This window comes from Serpula lacrymans, assembly GCF_000218685.1.
Source record: "Serpula lacrymans var. lacrymans S7.9 unplaced genomic scaffold SERLAscaffold_13, whole genome shotgun sequence".
Classification (NCBI taxonomy): domain Eukaryota; kingdom Fungi; phylum Basidiomycota; class Agaricomycetes; order Boletales; family Serpulaceae; genus Serpula; species Serpula lacrymans.
The window spans coordinates 23,232-35,839 of NW_006763302.1; the positions used below are offsets into that span (position 1 = coordinate 23,232).

Genomic DNA, 12,608 nt, shown 5'->3' on the forward strand with positions numbered 1-12,608 from the left:
TGCATAGGCACGTAAAGCAGTACACGAAATGCAATTGTCTATTGTTCACCTTCGCCTCATTCTCTTTATCGTATCGTCGTTTTTGTTTCTGCACAATCGATTAAGCTTTAGTCATGTGATTTCTATCCGGGCCCGGCGCGCAATGTAAGTCTGCATCCGCTATGGCTACCACGTTCTGGTTCTGTGAAATTCTAAACAGTGGATATCTCTGCAAGGATTGTTGTTAGACAGTAACCATGTCTTCCACTGAATCCTCCCCCGATCCCCCTCTCCAGAGGACACCGTCCTACATACAATTTACACCTAGGCATGCAATGGCGTCGTTCGAGAACTTGGTTGCTCTTGCAAACCATCAAGAGCGTCTACGAGAGGCACGGAAAATGGTGTGGAGAGACCGGGGTGAGCCCGCAGTGGAGCTTGAGGATCTATGGGAGTGCATTGAACACGCCGGACGAGGGGGCATGAGTGCGTTCATCCTCCTTATATCCGCTTATCACAAGGAATCACCCATCTGGTTTCCGACATGGCGCAGGGGCTGGAGCTATTGCTTTTGCGATCAGAGCAAGCGTTAACCTAGTTCTCGCAACGATACGGATGGGTAGAGTGCCTAAGTATGTTTTGTATATAAATCACCACCATTCAACAGGACTCTAACTTTTGAATTCCAGGCATATGCGTATCGCTCTTATTCGACATGCAATTTTTGGACAGGACTCTTTTAGGTTTGCAGCAATGCTAGGTAATATCCTGCCTTTTCCTTGCATTGACATAACTGCGGGTTCCTTGTGCGAGAAAAGATTAAGCTTGACGTGTTATTTCGACAGGGTCTTTTGTTTCTTTGTACAAAGCCCTCTTGAACGCATTTCCAATTATATTCCCTGTTTCAAAAATGCAATCCACGTTACGCCCCTCTCCGTTCGACGACGAAGGTGATATGCTCGAAGATGACGACGCCATGGAGCATACATTGAAGGTTCCCCTCGCCCAACGCCAGGCACGTTTGTCTTTGACCGCTCAAGTTCATCAAATTTGGGTGCACAAGAAAACGAGAAGATGGCACTCCTTACTGGCCGGTGCAGTCGCCGGTGGTTTAGCAGTCATGTTTGAGAAGAGATCCCGTAGAATCGTGATCGCCCAGCAGCTCTTTGTTCGGTGAGCAAAATTAACTTCACTTCACTTAGGATCAGGGAAGTAACGCGCGTATATTTCAGTGGACTGCAGGGCTCATATAATGCCTTTTCCTCTAAACGAGGTATAAACCTTCCTCATGGAGATGTGATTGTCTTCAGCCTTTGGTATATTTTGCGACTCCCTCCTCTGGTCATAGACATCTCATCAATAAATATAGCTCTGCTCAAATAGTTTATGCTTTCTTTTCCCGTCCTGATACACTTCCCCGGTCTTATATAGCATGGTATGCTCTATTTTTTCCCTTCTTGACAGGGATGTAAAGACTTTTGTATTAGGTTGACTACTGCCTCTGGGGCCCCCGCAGAAGCTATCCGTATGGTAAGAGATATCAATCGCACCAGCAAGTTCGACGTGGGAGATCTAAAAAATATACTGCAAAGAGAAGTATGCCTTCTTTTTGAAGCACTCCGATTCCCCTTCATCTCTCATATCCATTTTTGCCTTAGGATTTAATTCCAGCCAATAGATCCGTGGTCCTAGATTCGATGCAGCTTGCCAGTGCGCCAGTGCCAAATTATGGTACTCCTTACCCGCCATGCGCAGCAGTGCATCCTTGGGTAGCATCATGCACTCGTGTACCACTGCCCAGATTTCTGGCCGTGTTCAAATGGGCATTCCCTATATACGGCGCCTTACATTTCGTGCCTATGATCCTGTTCAAGAGGCACCAATTCCTCAAAAATCCCCTGCATATGCTGACAAGGGCAGGGTGGGGGACAATGAGAAGTTCCGCATTTCTGTCCACCTTTGTCGCGTTCTTCCAATGTGGGTTTCTCAGCTCATTGGTCGTGTTTTAAGCTTGATACATCTGTGTACTGTAGTTTGGTTCTGCTTCAAACATTGGTTACATGCTGTGCTTTCCACTCAAACCATAGTCAAAATACCACAGGGGGTGATCGATTTTCTAGTTTCAAGATACTCCTTCGGTCTAGGGGGTTTCCTCGGAGCACTATCTTTGTTTGTAGAAGAGAAGCGGCGCCGTGGGGAGCTCGCAATGTATGTGCTGCCAAAAGGCTTGGAGAGTGCGTGGTTGACAGCCCGAGGGAAGGGTTGGGTATTCAAAACTGGAGAGTCTGGTGTAGTGCTTGTGAGTAGTGCTTGTGAATGCGATGATATCCTGTCATTGACTCTTGCATTCAGCTTACTGCAATGGGGATGGGGATGGTTATGGTGAGTCATGTTGCTAAGACTATTCGACCTGAATTGATGTGCGTATAACTGTATCAGAGTATATACCAGGTGTGATTTCATGTTGCATGCGAATGATAACGTCCGGGCTGACGAGATGACTTCAGCACGACCCTCATCATCTCTCAGGGCTAGTTCGCCGGATATTATACCAGTTCATTGGGGCGAATTGATGCTTTTATTCCCCTATACCATACCAAATGTTGTATTTGCTACTGTTGTTTCGTCGGGCTACTATCAAATGCTAGTCCTCATTACTTGTGTATCATGATCACCGAATTACGGCTGATGCGGAATTTTCCGTACTAGTTGGACTTGGATTTGTATCTGACTCGTAAAAACCTACCATGTCTGATCGTTCCTCTTCCAAATCCACAGGTTCTGGGCCAAAACCACTAACGTCCACGGAAGATCCACTCAATAACTCGACAGCAAAAGGCGTGTTCGCTCACTTGCAACCCTATGCGCGGTCCAAGTTCAGTGGCCTTCATTCCCGCAGACCTCTTCAATATATATTGACCTCATTGCTGTTGTAAATGTTTCATCCTATTCTCTTATATCCTAAAGAGGACCTGCCTTAACTCTAAGTACACTATGTGCGTGAAGTTTAGGCGTCGTGCTTTGACTATCGGATGGGCTCATTTAGTGCAGTTGCATTATCCGCTGCTGTTCCACACACGGTACTTCGGCCGAGCGTCTACTTTCCCCAGTATGTGCAACGCGTAGGGTTCTCGCTAGTTTTTGGAGGAGCAGCATATGTACTGGCTACTGGAGACTCACGCAATGGGAGTGGGATTGTTACGGGTGCGTTTTTCTGTCAGCCTTCGTCTTTTCTTTTTGCGCTTCAATTGATGTATTACACGGCTGTTATTTAGCTTGGTCTTTGACCTATCTATTTCTCCATCTTCGGAGATCAATAAAGCCTCCTCACCACCCTCTGACACTTGCCATGACTGGAGGTGCCACGGTGTGCGCTGGACTTTACGGGACAGAATACTTTATGTATCAGACATGACCAACCTGTCATACGATCTACTAGTGTTATCACATTGTGTTATGACAAGTCTTAATTGACGTTGATAGGTTTAAACTTTCGTGTCTATTGACGAGATGTGCCATTAAAAGAAAATGATATATGCGAACGCCCAAATAAAAAATAGTATGCCCATAACGACGAGAGTATACAACTGGAAAATCATCCAGAGCAATAGCGAGATCTATGATAGGAAGTGATAGCTGTGTGGAGTCGAAAGACCTAGACAAAATAAGGGAGCCTGTGTTCTTCGAAAAAGTTGGAAAACATGTGTACTACATTAGGACAGCGAGATCTTAGCTCAACTAGGATATGAGGGTTTTTGATAAGAGTAATCATCCGACAAGAATCGGAGTAAGGCAGCGTTGACTTGGCTAGGATGTGTGATGGTTATTTCATGTCCACCTCCTTCAATAGTCACCAACTCAGAGTCTGGCACGAGGGACTGTATCCGTGAAGTATATTTGTATGGGACGGTTATATCAGTAGTGCCCTGGGAAAGAAAGAGGAACAGACGATTCAATGAGAATCCCATAATGTAAGAACAGTTTGAGCTTACATGGATAATCAGGACACTGTTCTGTGAACGAGAGAGATTCGAAAATACAGTAGTAAGACCACGAATGGGCCCGTCTCGTAGACAAGAAGCGACCGCAGCGTTGTATCCAGGTAGATGAGCGGATTGGAACCGCACGATCTAAGGAAAATGTAATTAACAATTAGTACTCCGGATACATGAACTGGTATGGAATTACCTCTGCTATAGGATCAGACGCAGTCGTCTCGGTGGAATTTGCTAGACGACGCATGTAGTGCTGTGAAAGCCGTGTGGACAAGAGATAACCCACATGCGGGGAGAAGTCTTACCTGGAAGGGTTTGAGAGATGTGACAGTTTGAATTAAAGGAGAAGACATGAATTTTACAGTGCGAGAAATATCGTCGGACTGGTTATACCTAAGTATCACGAGATTTATAAGGAGATACAGAGAAGGGTCATACCTCTACCAAACCAGCAGACGCAATAAGGGCTACTTTCCCATTGACAAGCTGGGGGAACTGAACTGAGAAGGCGGCCGCAACTGCACCACCCTAATTAAGATAATATGAGTACGCTCCTGTGTCTTTGAAACAAGATGATTGTACCATGGATAAGCCAACGACATGTGCATTTTCCCATTGAATGTGTTGCATTAGTAATGCAAGCTGTGTGGTATGAAGTGAGACATCATATGTCGTCTGCGGTGCGTCTGAATAGCCTCTTCCGTATAGGTCTGCAGATCAGTATCAGACATGAGAAACTCCACCACAATGCCGAAGAAGCCATTGTACGGACCGTATAAAAGTACACGATAACCATGTGTAGCGAGAACAGGGGCTACATCCTTCCAAACGATGGAAGGTATTGATAAACCATGTATTAACACAACCTATAGGATTAATATGTCTCGATGTTTCAATATACTTGTTAGATTGCGTATTACACACCTTTCGGCCATTTTCTGGTCCTATCAGCCAATATCGAACCTGATGATTGAACGGCGCACATCAGAGCATAATCACATATGCGAAGAACAAGACATGTACTCTGCCGTAAGGAAATGTGGCATAGGCTCCCCCTTCATAGAAATCCTCAGGATACAAACTCCAAGAACGAGCTGAGGGCGGCAAACTAGATAACGAGGGGTGAATGGGTGGCGCGTCTGGAGGATATGGGAAGCCAGCAAAGAAATAAGCGGTGAGAAAAAGAGGCGGAAGGATCAGAAGGGAGAAGGTGAGGCATTGGAAGGGATTCGAGATAACCATGACAGGATATGTACCGTAGATTACAAGTAATAATGAAAACGCTGAACATGAAAGCCAGACGAGTACGTTTCGTAAAAACACGCCACGCCCAAAAATCATACCATGTCACGTGAAAACCCAACTCCGACCCGTCACGTGATGCGAACCGCGCGTTTCTGTGGTTGGCGTTGTTTGGCGTCTTTTGATTTCTGTAAAACAACCCAAGGATTCTGAAATCGACGACAAGCTCACCAGTCTACTGGCAGGGCCACCACTGAATGCCCTAGAGTACACCAATGGCTCAAGTTTATCCCTCGCTGGCGCTGTCAGATATCGTGCACATCATGTCACCATCTCCAGTACCACAGGCTTCCTTAGATGACTCCCACTTACTCCGTCAGAAGAGCTCTACCCCGGAACCACTTCAGGAGTCCGAAGTCCAAAAAATGAGAACGAGAATTGTGGACATGGGTTTCTCTGGTATCGACCAGGTAAATGCAAGTTCTCGTGAAAAGGAATTATTGGACATGGTGCGTTTTAATTGACTACACACTTATGCGCAGGTTTAACGCTGTCATGAACTATCCAGATCACGCGCTTAACAAATGCCGTGCGCCTTGACCCAGAGCAGCTTATGAGACAAGCCAGCACCATATCTAGGCTCACGGAGCAAAGGAGCTATCTTGTATATCAGGCCGAAGAGCAACGGCTAAGATGGGAATCCGAGAGGGATGGTTGGACACGAATGGCCGAAGCCCTTATCGGCCAACAGAATAAGAATGCTGGTTCAATATATAGAGAAGAGGTAAGCAAGCAATTCCTCACCACATCCAGGAGAGCTAGGTTTTGGATGGCGCCATATCGGGGAAGATGCTGGCACATTTCTAACTTCTCAGGCCGTCAAATTTTCTTGCTAACATACACCTGATTTTACTCTGTAGGATACCGAGCGGCAGAAAGCTGGCTTTGAAGCTGACAATAAGGCACTTCGCCAAAAGGCATGTCGCAAATCAAATGTTGAACAGAGATGTTACGACGTACTTACTATAATGCAAATATTCAGCTTAATGAAGCACAATCACGGCTTGCTTCTCTGGAGGCTGAACTTGGCCGTCTCCGTCCATTGCTGCTGATGCAGCCTACGGCCGTGGATCAGCCATCATCTCAGGTGGGCCAAGATAGGCCAAGGCCATCTCGACGACGCAGGAAAGATTTCATCTCTCTTATCGCCGAGGATGAAGATCAGCACATGAGTGACGACGAAGTCGATGAATTGGTTGAAGATAACGATGCTTCGACACAAAATACCCCAAAGCGCAGACCTCGAAAGCAAGAGCCACAGTCAATTGCTACGTCGTCAAAGAAAAGAACTAACCTGAAAAATTCATCACGCCCGATCTATTCTGATGCACGCGCAGAACATCTCCTACTAGCTGCAAGAAAAATAGGAAAGCAAAGAGCTGGCATAATGTCAGGTATCGTCCACCATGTCGATACCAAAGACCGGGAGAAAGATAGGGGCAGAGACGGAAGACGCGAGGACACATCTACAGCTACCACTTCGCCAAGGACGCCAAGACGGGCGACAGCACCAGTCACTCACCCTGTTGGCGGTCATATACAACCTGGTGGCTACGTCTATATGAATAGTCCCTTGCATCATCAAGGCAACACTGCAACTCCTATACCGGTTCTCGTACCTGTTCCTCATGGTTCTTTCCACCTTCTACAAACTCCAAGCTCGTCCACAACCACCGCTTCTTCGTCACGTCATAAGTTATTTTCCGAGCCACTGAGCCAGAGAAAGGTTCCCCAGACTCCACTAGATTCCTTATTGAGTGCTGCTCGCTCGATGATGGATGACGAGGAAGAAGAAAGTATTGGATCAACCGCCACGAATGGCTCGGTGAGGCGCTTGCGAGAATTTTCATCTCACGATATACCTGAAAGCCCCCTGCCAAAGCGAAGGAAGATCGCTCCAGCTCTAATACAACGTGAGAAAGATAATCCATCTGGTGAACAAGTAGCGAGTTCGGGGGGAGCAGCGCGCGTGCGATCTGCTTTGGATGTTTTAGCAGATCAAGCGGCAGCCTTCAGTTCAAATGAACCACAACCTGCCAAGGAGAAAGGCAAGGAGAAGGGAGTGCTACCCCCCGATACCCAGGGTATTCCTGGATTGCTGGCTGACTCGATAGCGCCTGCGAGACTCCCGCATAAGGAGCGGCAAGCGCGAAGAGATGATACACCACCAGCAGTAACACCCATACCCACAGGCCCATCGTCGCCACCTCGTACTCTTGAGAATGAGCTTACTCTTACAGATAACTGGGCTAGCGCTCCGCCCAATCTCCGTCCAGTCTTGCGATGGGACGAGAGTTCCAAATCATCTTCATTAATAGATCCTGGTGATGCAAATACACCAATTATTGTAACTCGATCTCAGTTAACTGGGGAGACTCTATCAAGTACAGAAATTGATCACACAGACTCCCGGAAAGACTCGGATATAAGAGATACACAGAGTGATGATCTGCCTCCTTCCGAATTTCTTCAAGAGACCCAAATACCTCCTTTACGTTTTCCTGTCGATGCATTTTCACCTCCTCTCGTAGCGTCACGAGCACATAGCGAAGATAGAACAAACGCACGCCGATCTCCCGTCGAATGGGTAGCCTCCCCCTCTGTTATACATCGACGGGCTACGTCGATACCTGCCTCATCAGGTCGCGAACAACCTCCACTCAATACACAGCTGAGTACGCATGTCCGGCGCGACACTGCGCCTGAATCGATTAATGTCAGTGGACATGAACATAGTTCCAATAGTAAACCCGTCCTTGCTGCGGGTGCGAAAAACAAGGAACTTGCAAGAGTTGCAGGTCAAAGTGTTCCTACAAAGCGACAGCGTAGTCCATATGTGAAGTGGAGTAAGGAGGAAGACGAAATGCTCGCACAGGTGAGCATCTCTGTCGTTCGGAAGGGAACGGTCTGATTACTTCGTTTGCCATAGGCTGTTGCAAAATATGGGCAAAAGTGGGACCTGGTTCAAAAAGCTCTACCTTCGAGAGGGTATCATCAAGTTCGTCAACGATGGCTGCGCAAACTCGGTACGTATATATATATTTGCTCGCTGATTGCCATTTCACGCTGGTTTATTTAGGTGTTTTTGACAGCAAACCAGATTTGTCGTCATTCCAGACCAGTAGCTTTTCATCAGGGACGAGACCACCGAATGGGGAATTGGGATCCCCTACTCCTAGCGAGCCACCTCCCAATCCGAAATTAGGACTTGCACCTCTAAGCAGCGAGTTGGCATTTGTGACGTTCAACTCCAGAGGTCCTTCAATCCGGGAGGCCAGTTAGCCAAGTGTATCGTAAGAGATTTAGTGCAGTATTTACAGGATGATATTTTTTTCTCTCTTCCGCTTATTCCATTTTTTTTGGTTGCATTGGATTCAATCTATATATATCTGATATTCAATCTATCTTTTGTTGTAGGCATGTGTGTATGTATTTTAGCTGTGATTGTAGAAGTGTTCTCCCGACACATGTACTTGTTCAGTATGAGGTTTGGCACCTCTGTACCGAGTCGACCACCCTTACGCAGCACTTTGGGGAGGTTCCCACGCATCGTCAGATGGGTTTCTTTGAAGGGAGTACTATCGTTGGACACCGGATGCAACCGGTAAGAGATATGCACTTGGGCCTCCAGAGGCTCAACGATCACTGTACAGGTAGCTAGAAAATTGTTAGATGTAGAATATAGTATATAGAATATAATTGTGAAAGAATTTAGTGAATAGCTTATCTGTAGCAACAACGACAGACCTGACACTATGCTCTTGAACTCCAGAAGTGTGAATTTTGAGGGAAAGATGGCCAGATTTGACCAGATCTCGTGCTGGGAATATTGCAATATCTTTCTAGAAAACGTCAATAGGTAGGCCCCTACAATGCCAGATACTTACTGAGCTGATTGGGGCCTCAAAGCGTCTGGAGAAACGAAAACAATGATGGAGTCGTGACTAGGCGACCGAAACAGGCAATCACACACCAAGATAATCAATCAAGGACCGCTAGCTCCGCTTCGGTACGTACCGCACATACCACCAGTGTCAGGACTTGGTGTGACCTGGCGGAATTTAACTTGTAAGCTCCGCCTGATTTGGTCTGTGAGTGCCGTTGTGACCCAGTGTGACCAGAAATTGCAGAACCATTCCAAAACATGTGTCGTCTTTTCGGTTTTGTTCCGCTGCTCCAATGCTTCAAGTTATTGCTTATTTTTCTACATAGGCAGCTAGAAAACTAAAAATTATATCTACTGGTCAAGTTCCGACAGTCTAAAGCTCAACGACTGATGAGTTATTCAACTTCTCCCCAGACCAATTGCACCTATTGTCCAACGATAGTAAGGGCTCGTATGGGAACTCTGTTTTTCCTGAATTTTTTTTTTCAGCCACAATCTGCCGGGATGCTGTCGGAGAGACGGATAGGCATCCATCCCATGAGCTATGAATGGGTAGGTATCATACTTCCATCAACCTCATATCTACGATAACACATTTTTGGACCTTTCCTTTTATTTTCATTCTCCACTTTAACCTTTACTGTAGTTTTCACACTCCGTGCCATGCGGCACTTTCCCTTTGTTCAAACTCCACCTTCTCGCACTACACCGCCTTTCTTCTTATTTTAGATACAACTCTCTCACACAGTAGAGCTGGTCACACGGGCTAGGCCCTATGACATCATCAGCCACTGCCTCTAACAACTGTATAGTACATACGTACAAACAAACCTGTAACAGTATATATACCTCAATAGATCCAGGAGACTCCTCAGCGAGTCCTCCTGTTGTTTACCCACAACTAACTTGGTCCTATCCTAGGTGTAACCACTCCCTTCACTACCTTTATAGTTGGTTCTAGTTGTGCGCCAGAGTAACTAACTCTTGGTCGTTACATTTGCCCATCTGTCTGCGGATAGAACACCATTGATAATTTAGGTTTGATGCCCAGCATCCGGCATAGTTCTTTTGTAAATTTGCTAGCAAATTGGGGCCCCCTATTGGAGACAATGGTTTCTGGTAACCCATGGATAGACCATACAAAATCTTTAAATAAGTCTGCCATACCTGCGGCTGTAATAGTTTTATTTGTGGGAATGAATACCACTTCCTTGGAGAAGCAATCAACTACCACCATTACTGAATCATACCTATTTGACTCTGGTAGACCTGTTGTGAAATCAACCAATATATCCTGCCAGGGGCCAGCTGGTATTGGATTTGGAATAAGGTTGACCATGCCAGGCCACATGTAGTTTCTGGAGATCAATTCCATTGTTTGTTGCCACCCAGGGTGCCCAGCAACTGGGGTGTTGTGATGTCTGTCTATTGGCTTGATCCTTGCGGACTCAGGCACATAGATTTTGTCTTTAAAATGGAAGAGCCTGTTGTCATGCACCAAAGTTGATTGGTAGCATGGACAAGTGTCAATAACGAAGCAAATATTCAAAAAGACTCGCCTTTGCGCCACACAGGCACAGTGCCACGTGGAATAGTAATTAATATTGCCTTTTTCGAACTTGTGGCTGATCAGCATCACCTCTATTAGGCAATCCAGTCACGCTCACCTTTGCTTTTCCATTCGGTACTTTCCGCGTTTCAGCATTTCGGCAAATTTTCGCATCGCCACTGGCTACACATTGTATTGTGCCCTCATTTTTGTTGTTTCCCTTACTCCCCTTCCTTTGCCTAGCCCCACCATGGGCCCCTTCCTCTCCTTTTTATTCTCACCTGACAGTTGTTTCTGGATCTCCATTCTAATCCACTTTTTCGTCACCTCCACCCTCCTCCTCCTCATCTTATTTGCACCCCCACCATTTCTGATGTCACCACTTCCTATCCGCTTCCGTCGCCAATCCGTTGACTACCACGTGCTACTGCTGATATCAGCAAAGCCCCGGCGGCCGGTTCAAATAGGGCAACAGGTCCATCTTTATGACGTCGATCTACCATCATATACTATCAAAACATCGGTCGCTCGTCTTGCCTGGTTGGAGCGTGGGTGGGTAGTTTTTGAGCTGGAGAAGGTTCATCCCCTTGCGTCGCCCATGTTCATCGCTGTCCCATTCACTTGGGTACACTTATCTTTTGTCCATCATCTTCGCTATAGCTACACCTACCACACACTGCCTGGGACTCACTTATTCCAAATTGGAACTACTCCTCTCCCTCCCTCGTTTGATCAGGTGGTCCAACACAACCAGTCCATTGGTAAGGCCATGGAACTGTCGGATTTGGACTAGGTGGTGGACCGGTGGCTCCAGTTTCTTTTTCTTCAGCAGAACATTCATTTACAGTGCAATTATTTTTGATTTTTGAATCATTTTTATGGACACATATTTTTTAGAATGCCTGACTGACAATAAAGGAACTGTGTTGATACTGATAGTGTTTTGCCTTGCCTTTTTTTTACTGCATCTTCCCATGACATCATGATTTTCCTGCTCTCTTTTTGCTATTGGACTTTACTTTATGGCTATACAAACCTGTGACATTACTCACAGCATTCATTGTTCTATCCCTTTCTTTTCCTTTTTTTGGCAATCTTATCCTGTACTACCTATGCAGGATTTGTCAGCGTACATTCCTTCCTTCATATGGTTTCTCATTCTTTTTGCACAGCTATATTGTGCATAGCCTACTTTTCTTTTACTATATAAACCCCTGTATTTTACCTTGTAAAACAACAAGAACTCCAATCCAGACTTCTTCTCTAATTTCAAGTTCACTACTCTGCTGCTTGTGATCCAGTGTGGTCACAACACTTCCCACTGCTACCACTGTCAACTGCTGTCATCGTCACTTCCCATTTTTGAAGTCATTGTCATCCCTTTCGGTTAGAGTTCTTCTGAGCACTACAGTTTGTGCGTCAGGAGCCTGCTATCACTGGGAACCTTGTCACCTTGTCATCCTCGTTGTTCTCAAACCTACCTTGTGCTACAATTAGCAAGGTAGTGCTCATCTATACTCGTCACTAAGCACCTATCTTCTATAAATTCAACTATCCCTCCTCCTCAAAACCCACACTCATACACCTCTGGGTTTTACTTTGAAGGATCTTTATACGTACCACCCCACGAACAACCAGAGCACCCACTGTTCTAGGAGGCAAAGCCCATAAACAAGTTCCGTGGAATCTGGGAGGATTGTGTGTTAGTTTGTTTTTGTGCAGGACAGGACCCCGCTATAGCAGACACAATAGTATACTGAATTTCCCGATGCTCTCAACCCGTCATCTGCTTCACATGGGAGACCCCGTTGCTAAAATGCCGGGCACCAATGTGTGCATGCATACTCTTGTATCAGGCATCCAGCTTCTCCTTTCCAACCATTTCTTGTTTGTGCTA

The 12,608-nt window shown here is 46.0% G+C and overlaps 6 protein-coding genes across 6 annotated transcripts; 4 read left to right on the top strand and 2 right to left on the bottom strand.

Moving 5' to 3' along the window:
- Window positions 1-211: 211 nt before the first annotated feature.
- On the top strand, window positions 212-2,643 carry SERLADRAFT_476636 (uncharacterized protein; the record flags this gene model as incomplete). Its single annotated transcript, XM_007322342.1, has 12 exons — window positions 212-465; window positions 533-611; window positions 669-739; window positions 825-1,152; window positions 1,212-1,295; window positions 1,349-1,414; window positions 1,467-1,575; window positions 1,638-1,956; window positions 2,013-2,278; window positions 2,332-2,361; window positions 2,419-2,430; window positions 2,487-2,643. The coding sequence occupies 12 exons, from the start codon at window positions 237-239 to the stop codon at window positions 2,550-2,552; spliced, it is 1,659 nt and encodes a 552-aa protein (XP_007322404.1).
- Window positions 2,644-2,664: 21 nt separating this feature from the next.
- Window positions 2,665-3,451, top strand: SERLADRAFT_399272 (uncharacterized protein; the record flags this gene model as incomplete). Its single annotated transcript, XM_007322343.1, has 4 exons — window positions 2,665-2,854; window positions 2,947-2,975; window positions 3,031-3,183; window positions 3,255-3,451. 4 exons carry the CDS (start codon window positions 2,727-2,729, stop codon window positions 3,392-3,394), a joined length of 450 nt encoding a protein of 149 aa, XP_007322405.1.
- An 11-nt stretch (window positions 3,452-3,462) lies between these two features.
- On the bottom strand, window positions 3,463-5,282 carry SERLADRAFT_476642 (uncharacterized protein; the record flags this gene model as incomplete). The annotated part of the gene is made up of 9 exons (XM_007322344.1): window positions 3,463-3,905; window positions 3,972-4,109; window positions 4,168-4,227; window positions 4,280-4,357; window positions 4,413-4,502; window positions 4,557-4,684; window positions 4,747-4,840; window positions 4,899-4,937; window positions 4,998-5,282. The coding sequence occupies 9 exons, from the start codon at window positions 5,214-5,216 to the stop codon at window positions 3,714-3,716; spliced, it is 1,038 nt and encodes a 345-aa protein (XP_007322406.1).
- Window positions 5,283-6,936: 1,654 nt separating this feature from the next.
- SERLADRAFT_399281 (uncharacterized protein) lies at window positions 6,937-7,189 on the top strand (the record flags this gene model as incomplete). The annotated part of the gene is made up of 1 exon (XM_007322345.1): window positions 6,937-7,189. A coding segment is annotated over one exon (253 nt), but the record flags the coding sequence as incomplete, so codon positions are not given.
- Window positions 7,190-7,681, bottom strand: SERLADRAFT_399282 (uncharacterized protein; the record flags this gene model as incomplete). The annotated part of the gene is made up of 1 exon (XM_007322346.1): window positions 7,190-7,681. A coding segment is annotated over one exon (181 nt), but the record flags the coding sequence as incomplete, so codon positions are not given.
- Window positions 7,682-7,697: 16 nt separating this feature from the next.
- Window positions 7,698-9,255, top strand: SERLADRAFT_476648 (uncharacterized protein; the record flags this gene model as incomplete). Its single annotated transcript, XM_007322347.1, has 4 exons — window positions 7,698-7,803; window positions 7,824-8,151; window positions 8,206-8,302; window positions 8,356-9,255. The coding sequence occupies 4 exons, from the start codon at window positions 7,721-7,723 to the stop codon at window positions 8,556-8,558; spliced, it is 711 nt and encodes a 236-aa protein (XP_007322409.1).
- Between the last annotated feature and the right edge of the window lie 3,353 nt (window positions 9,256-12,608).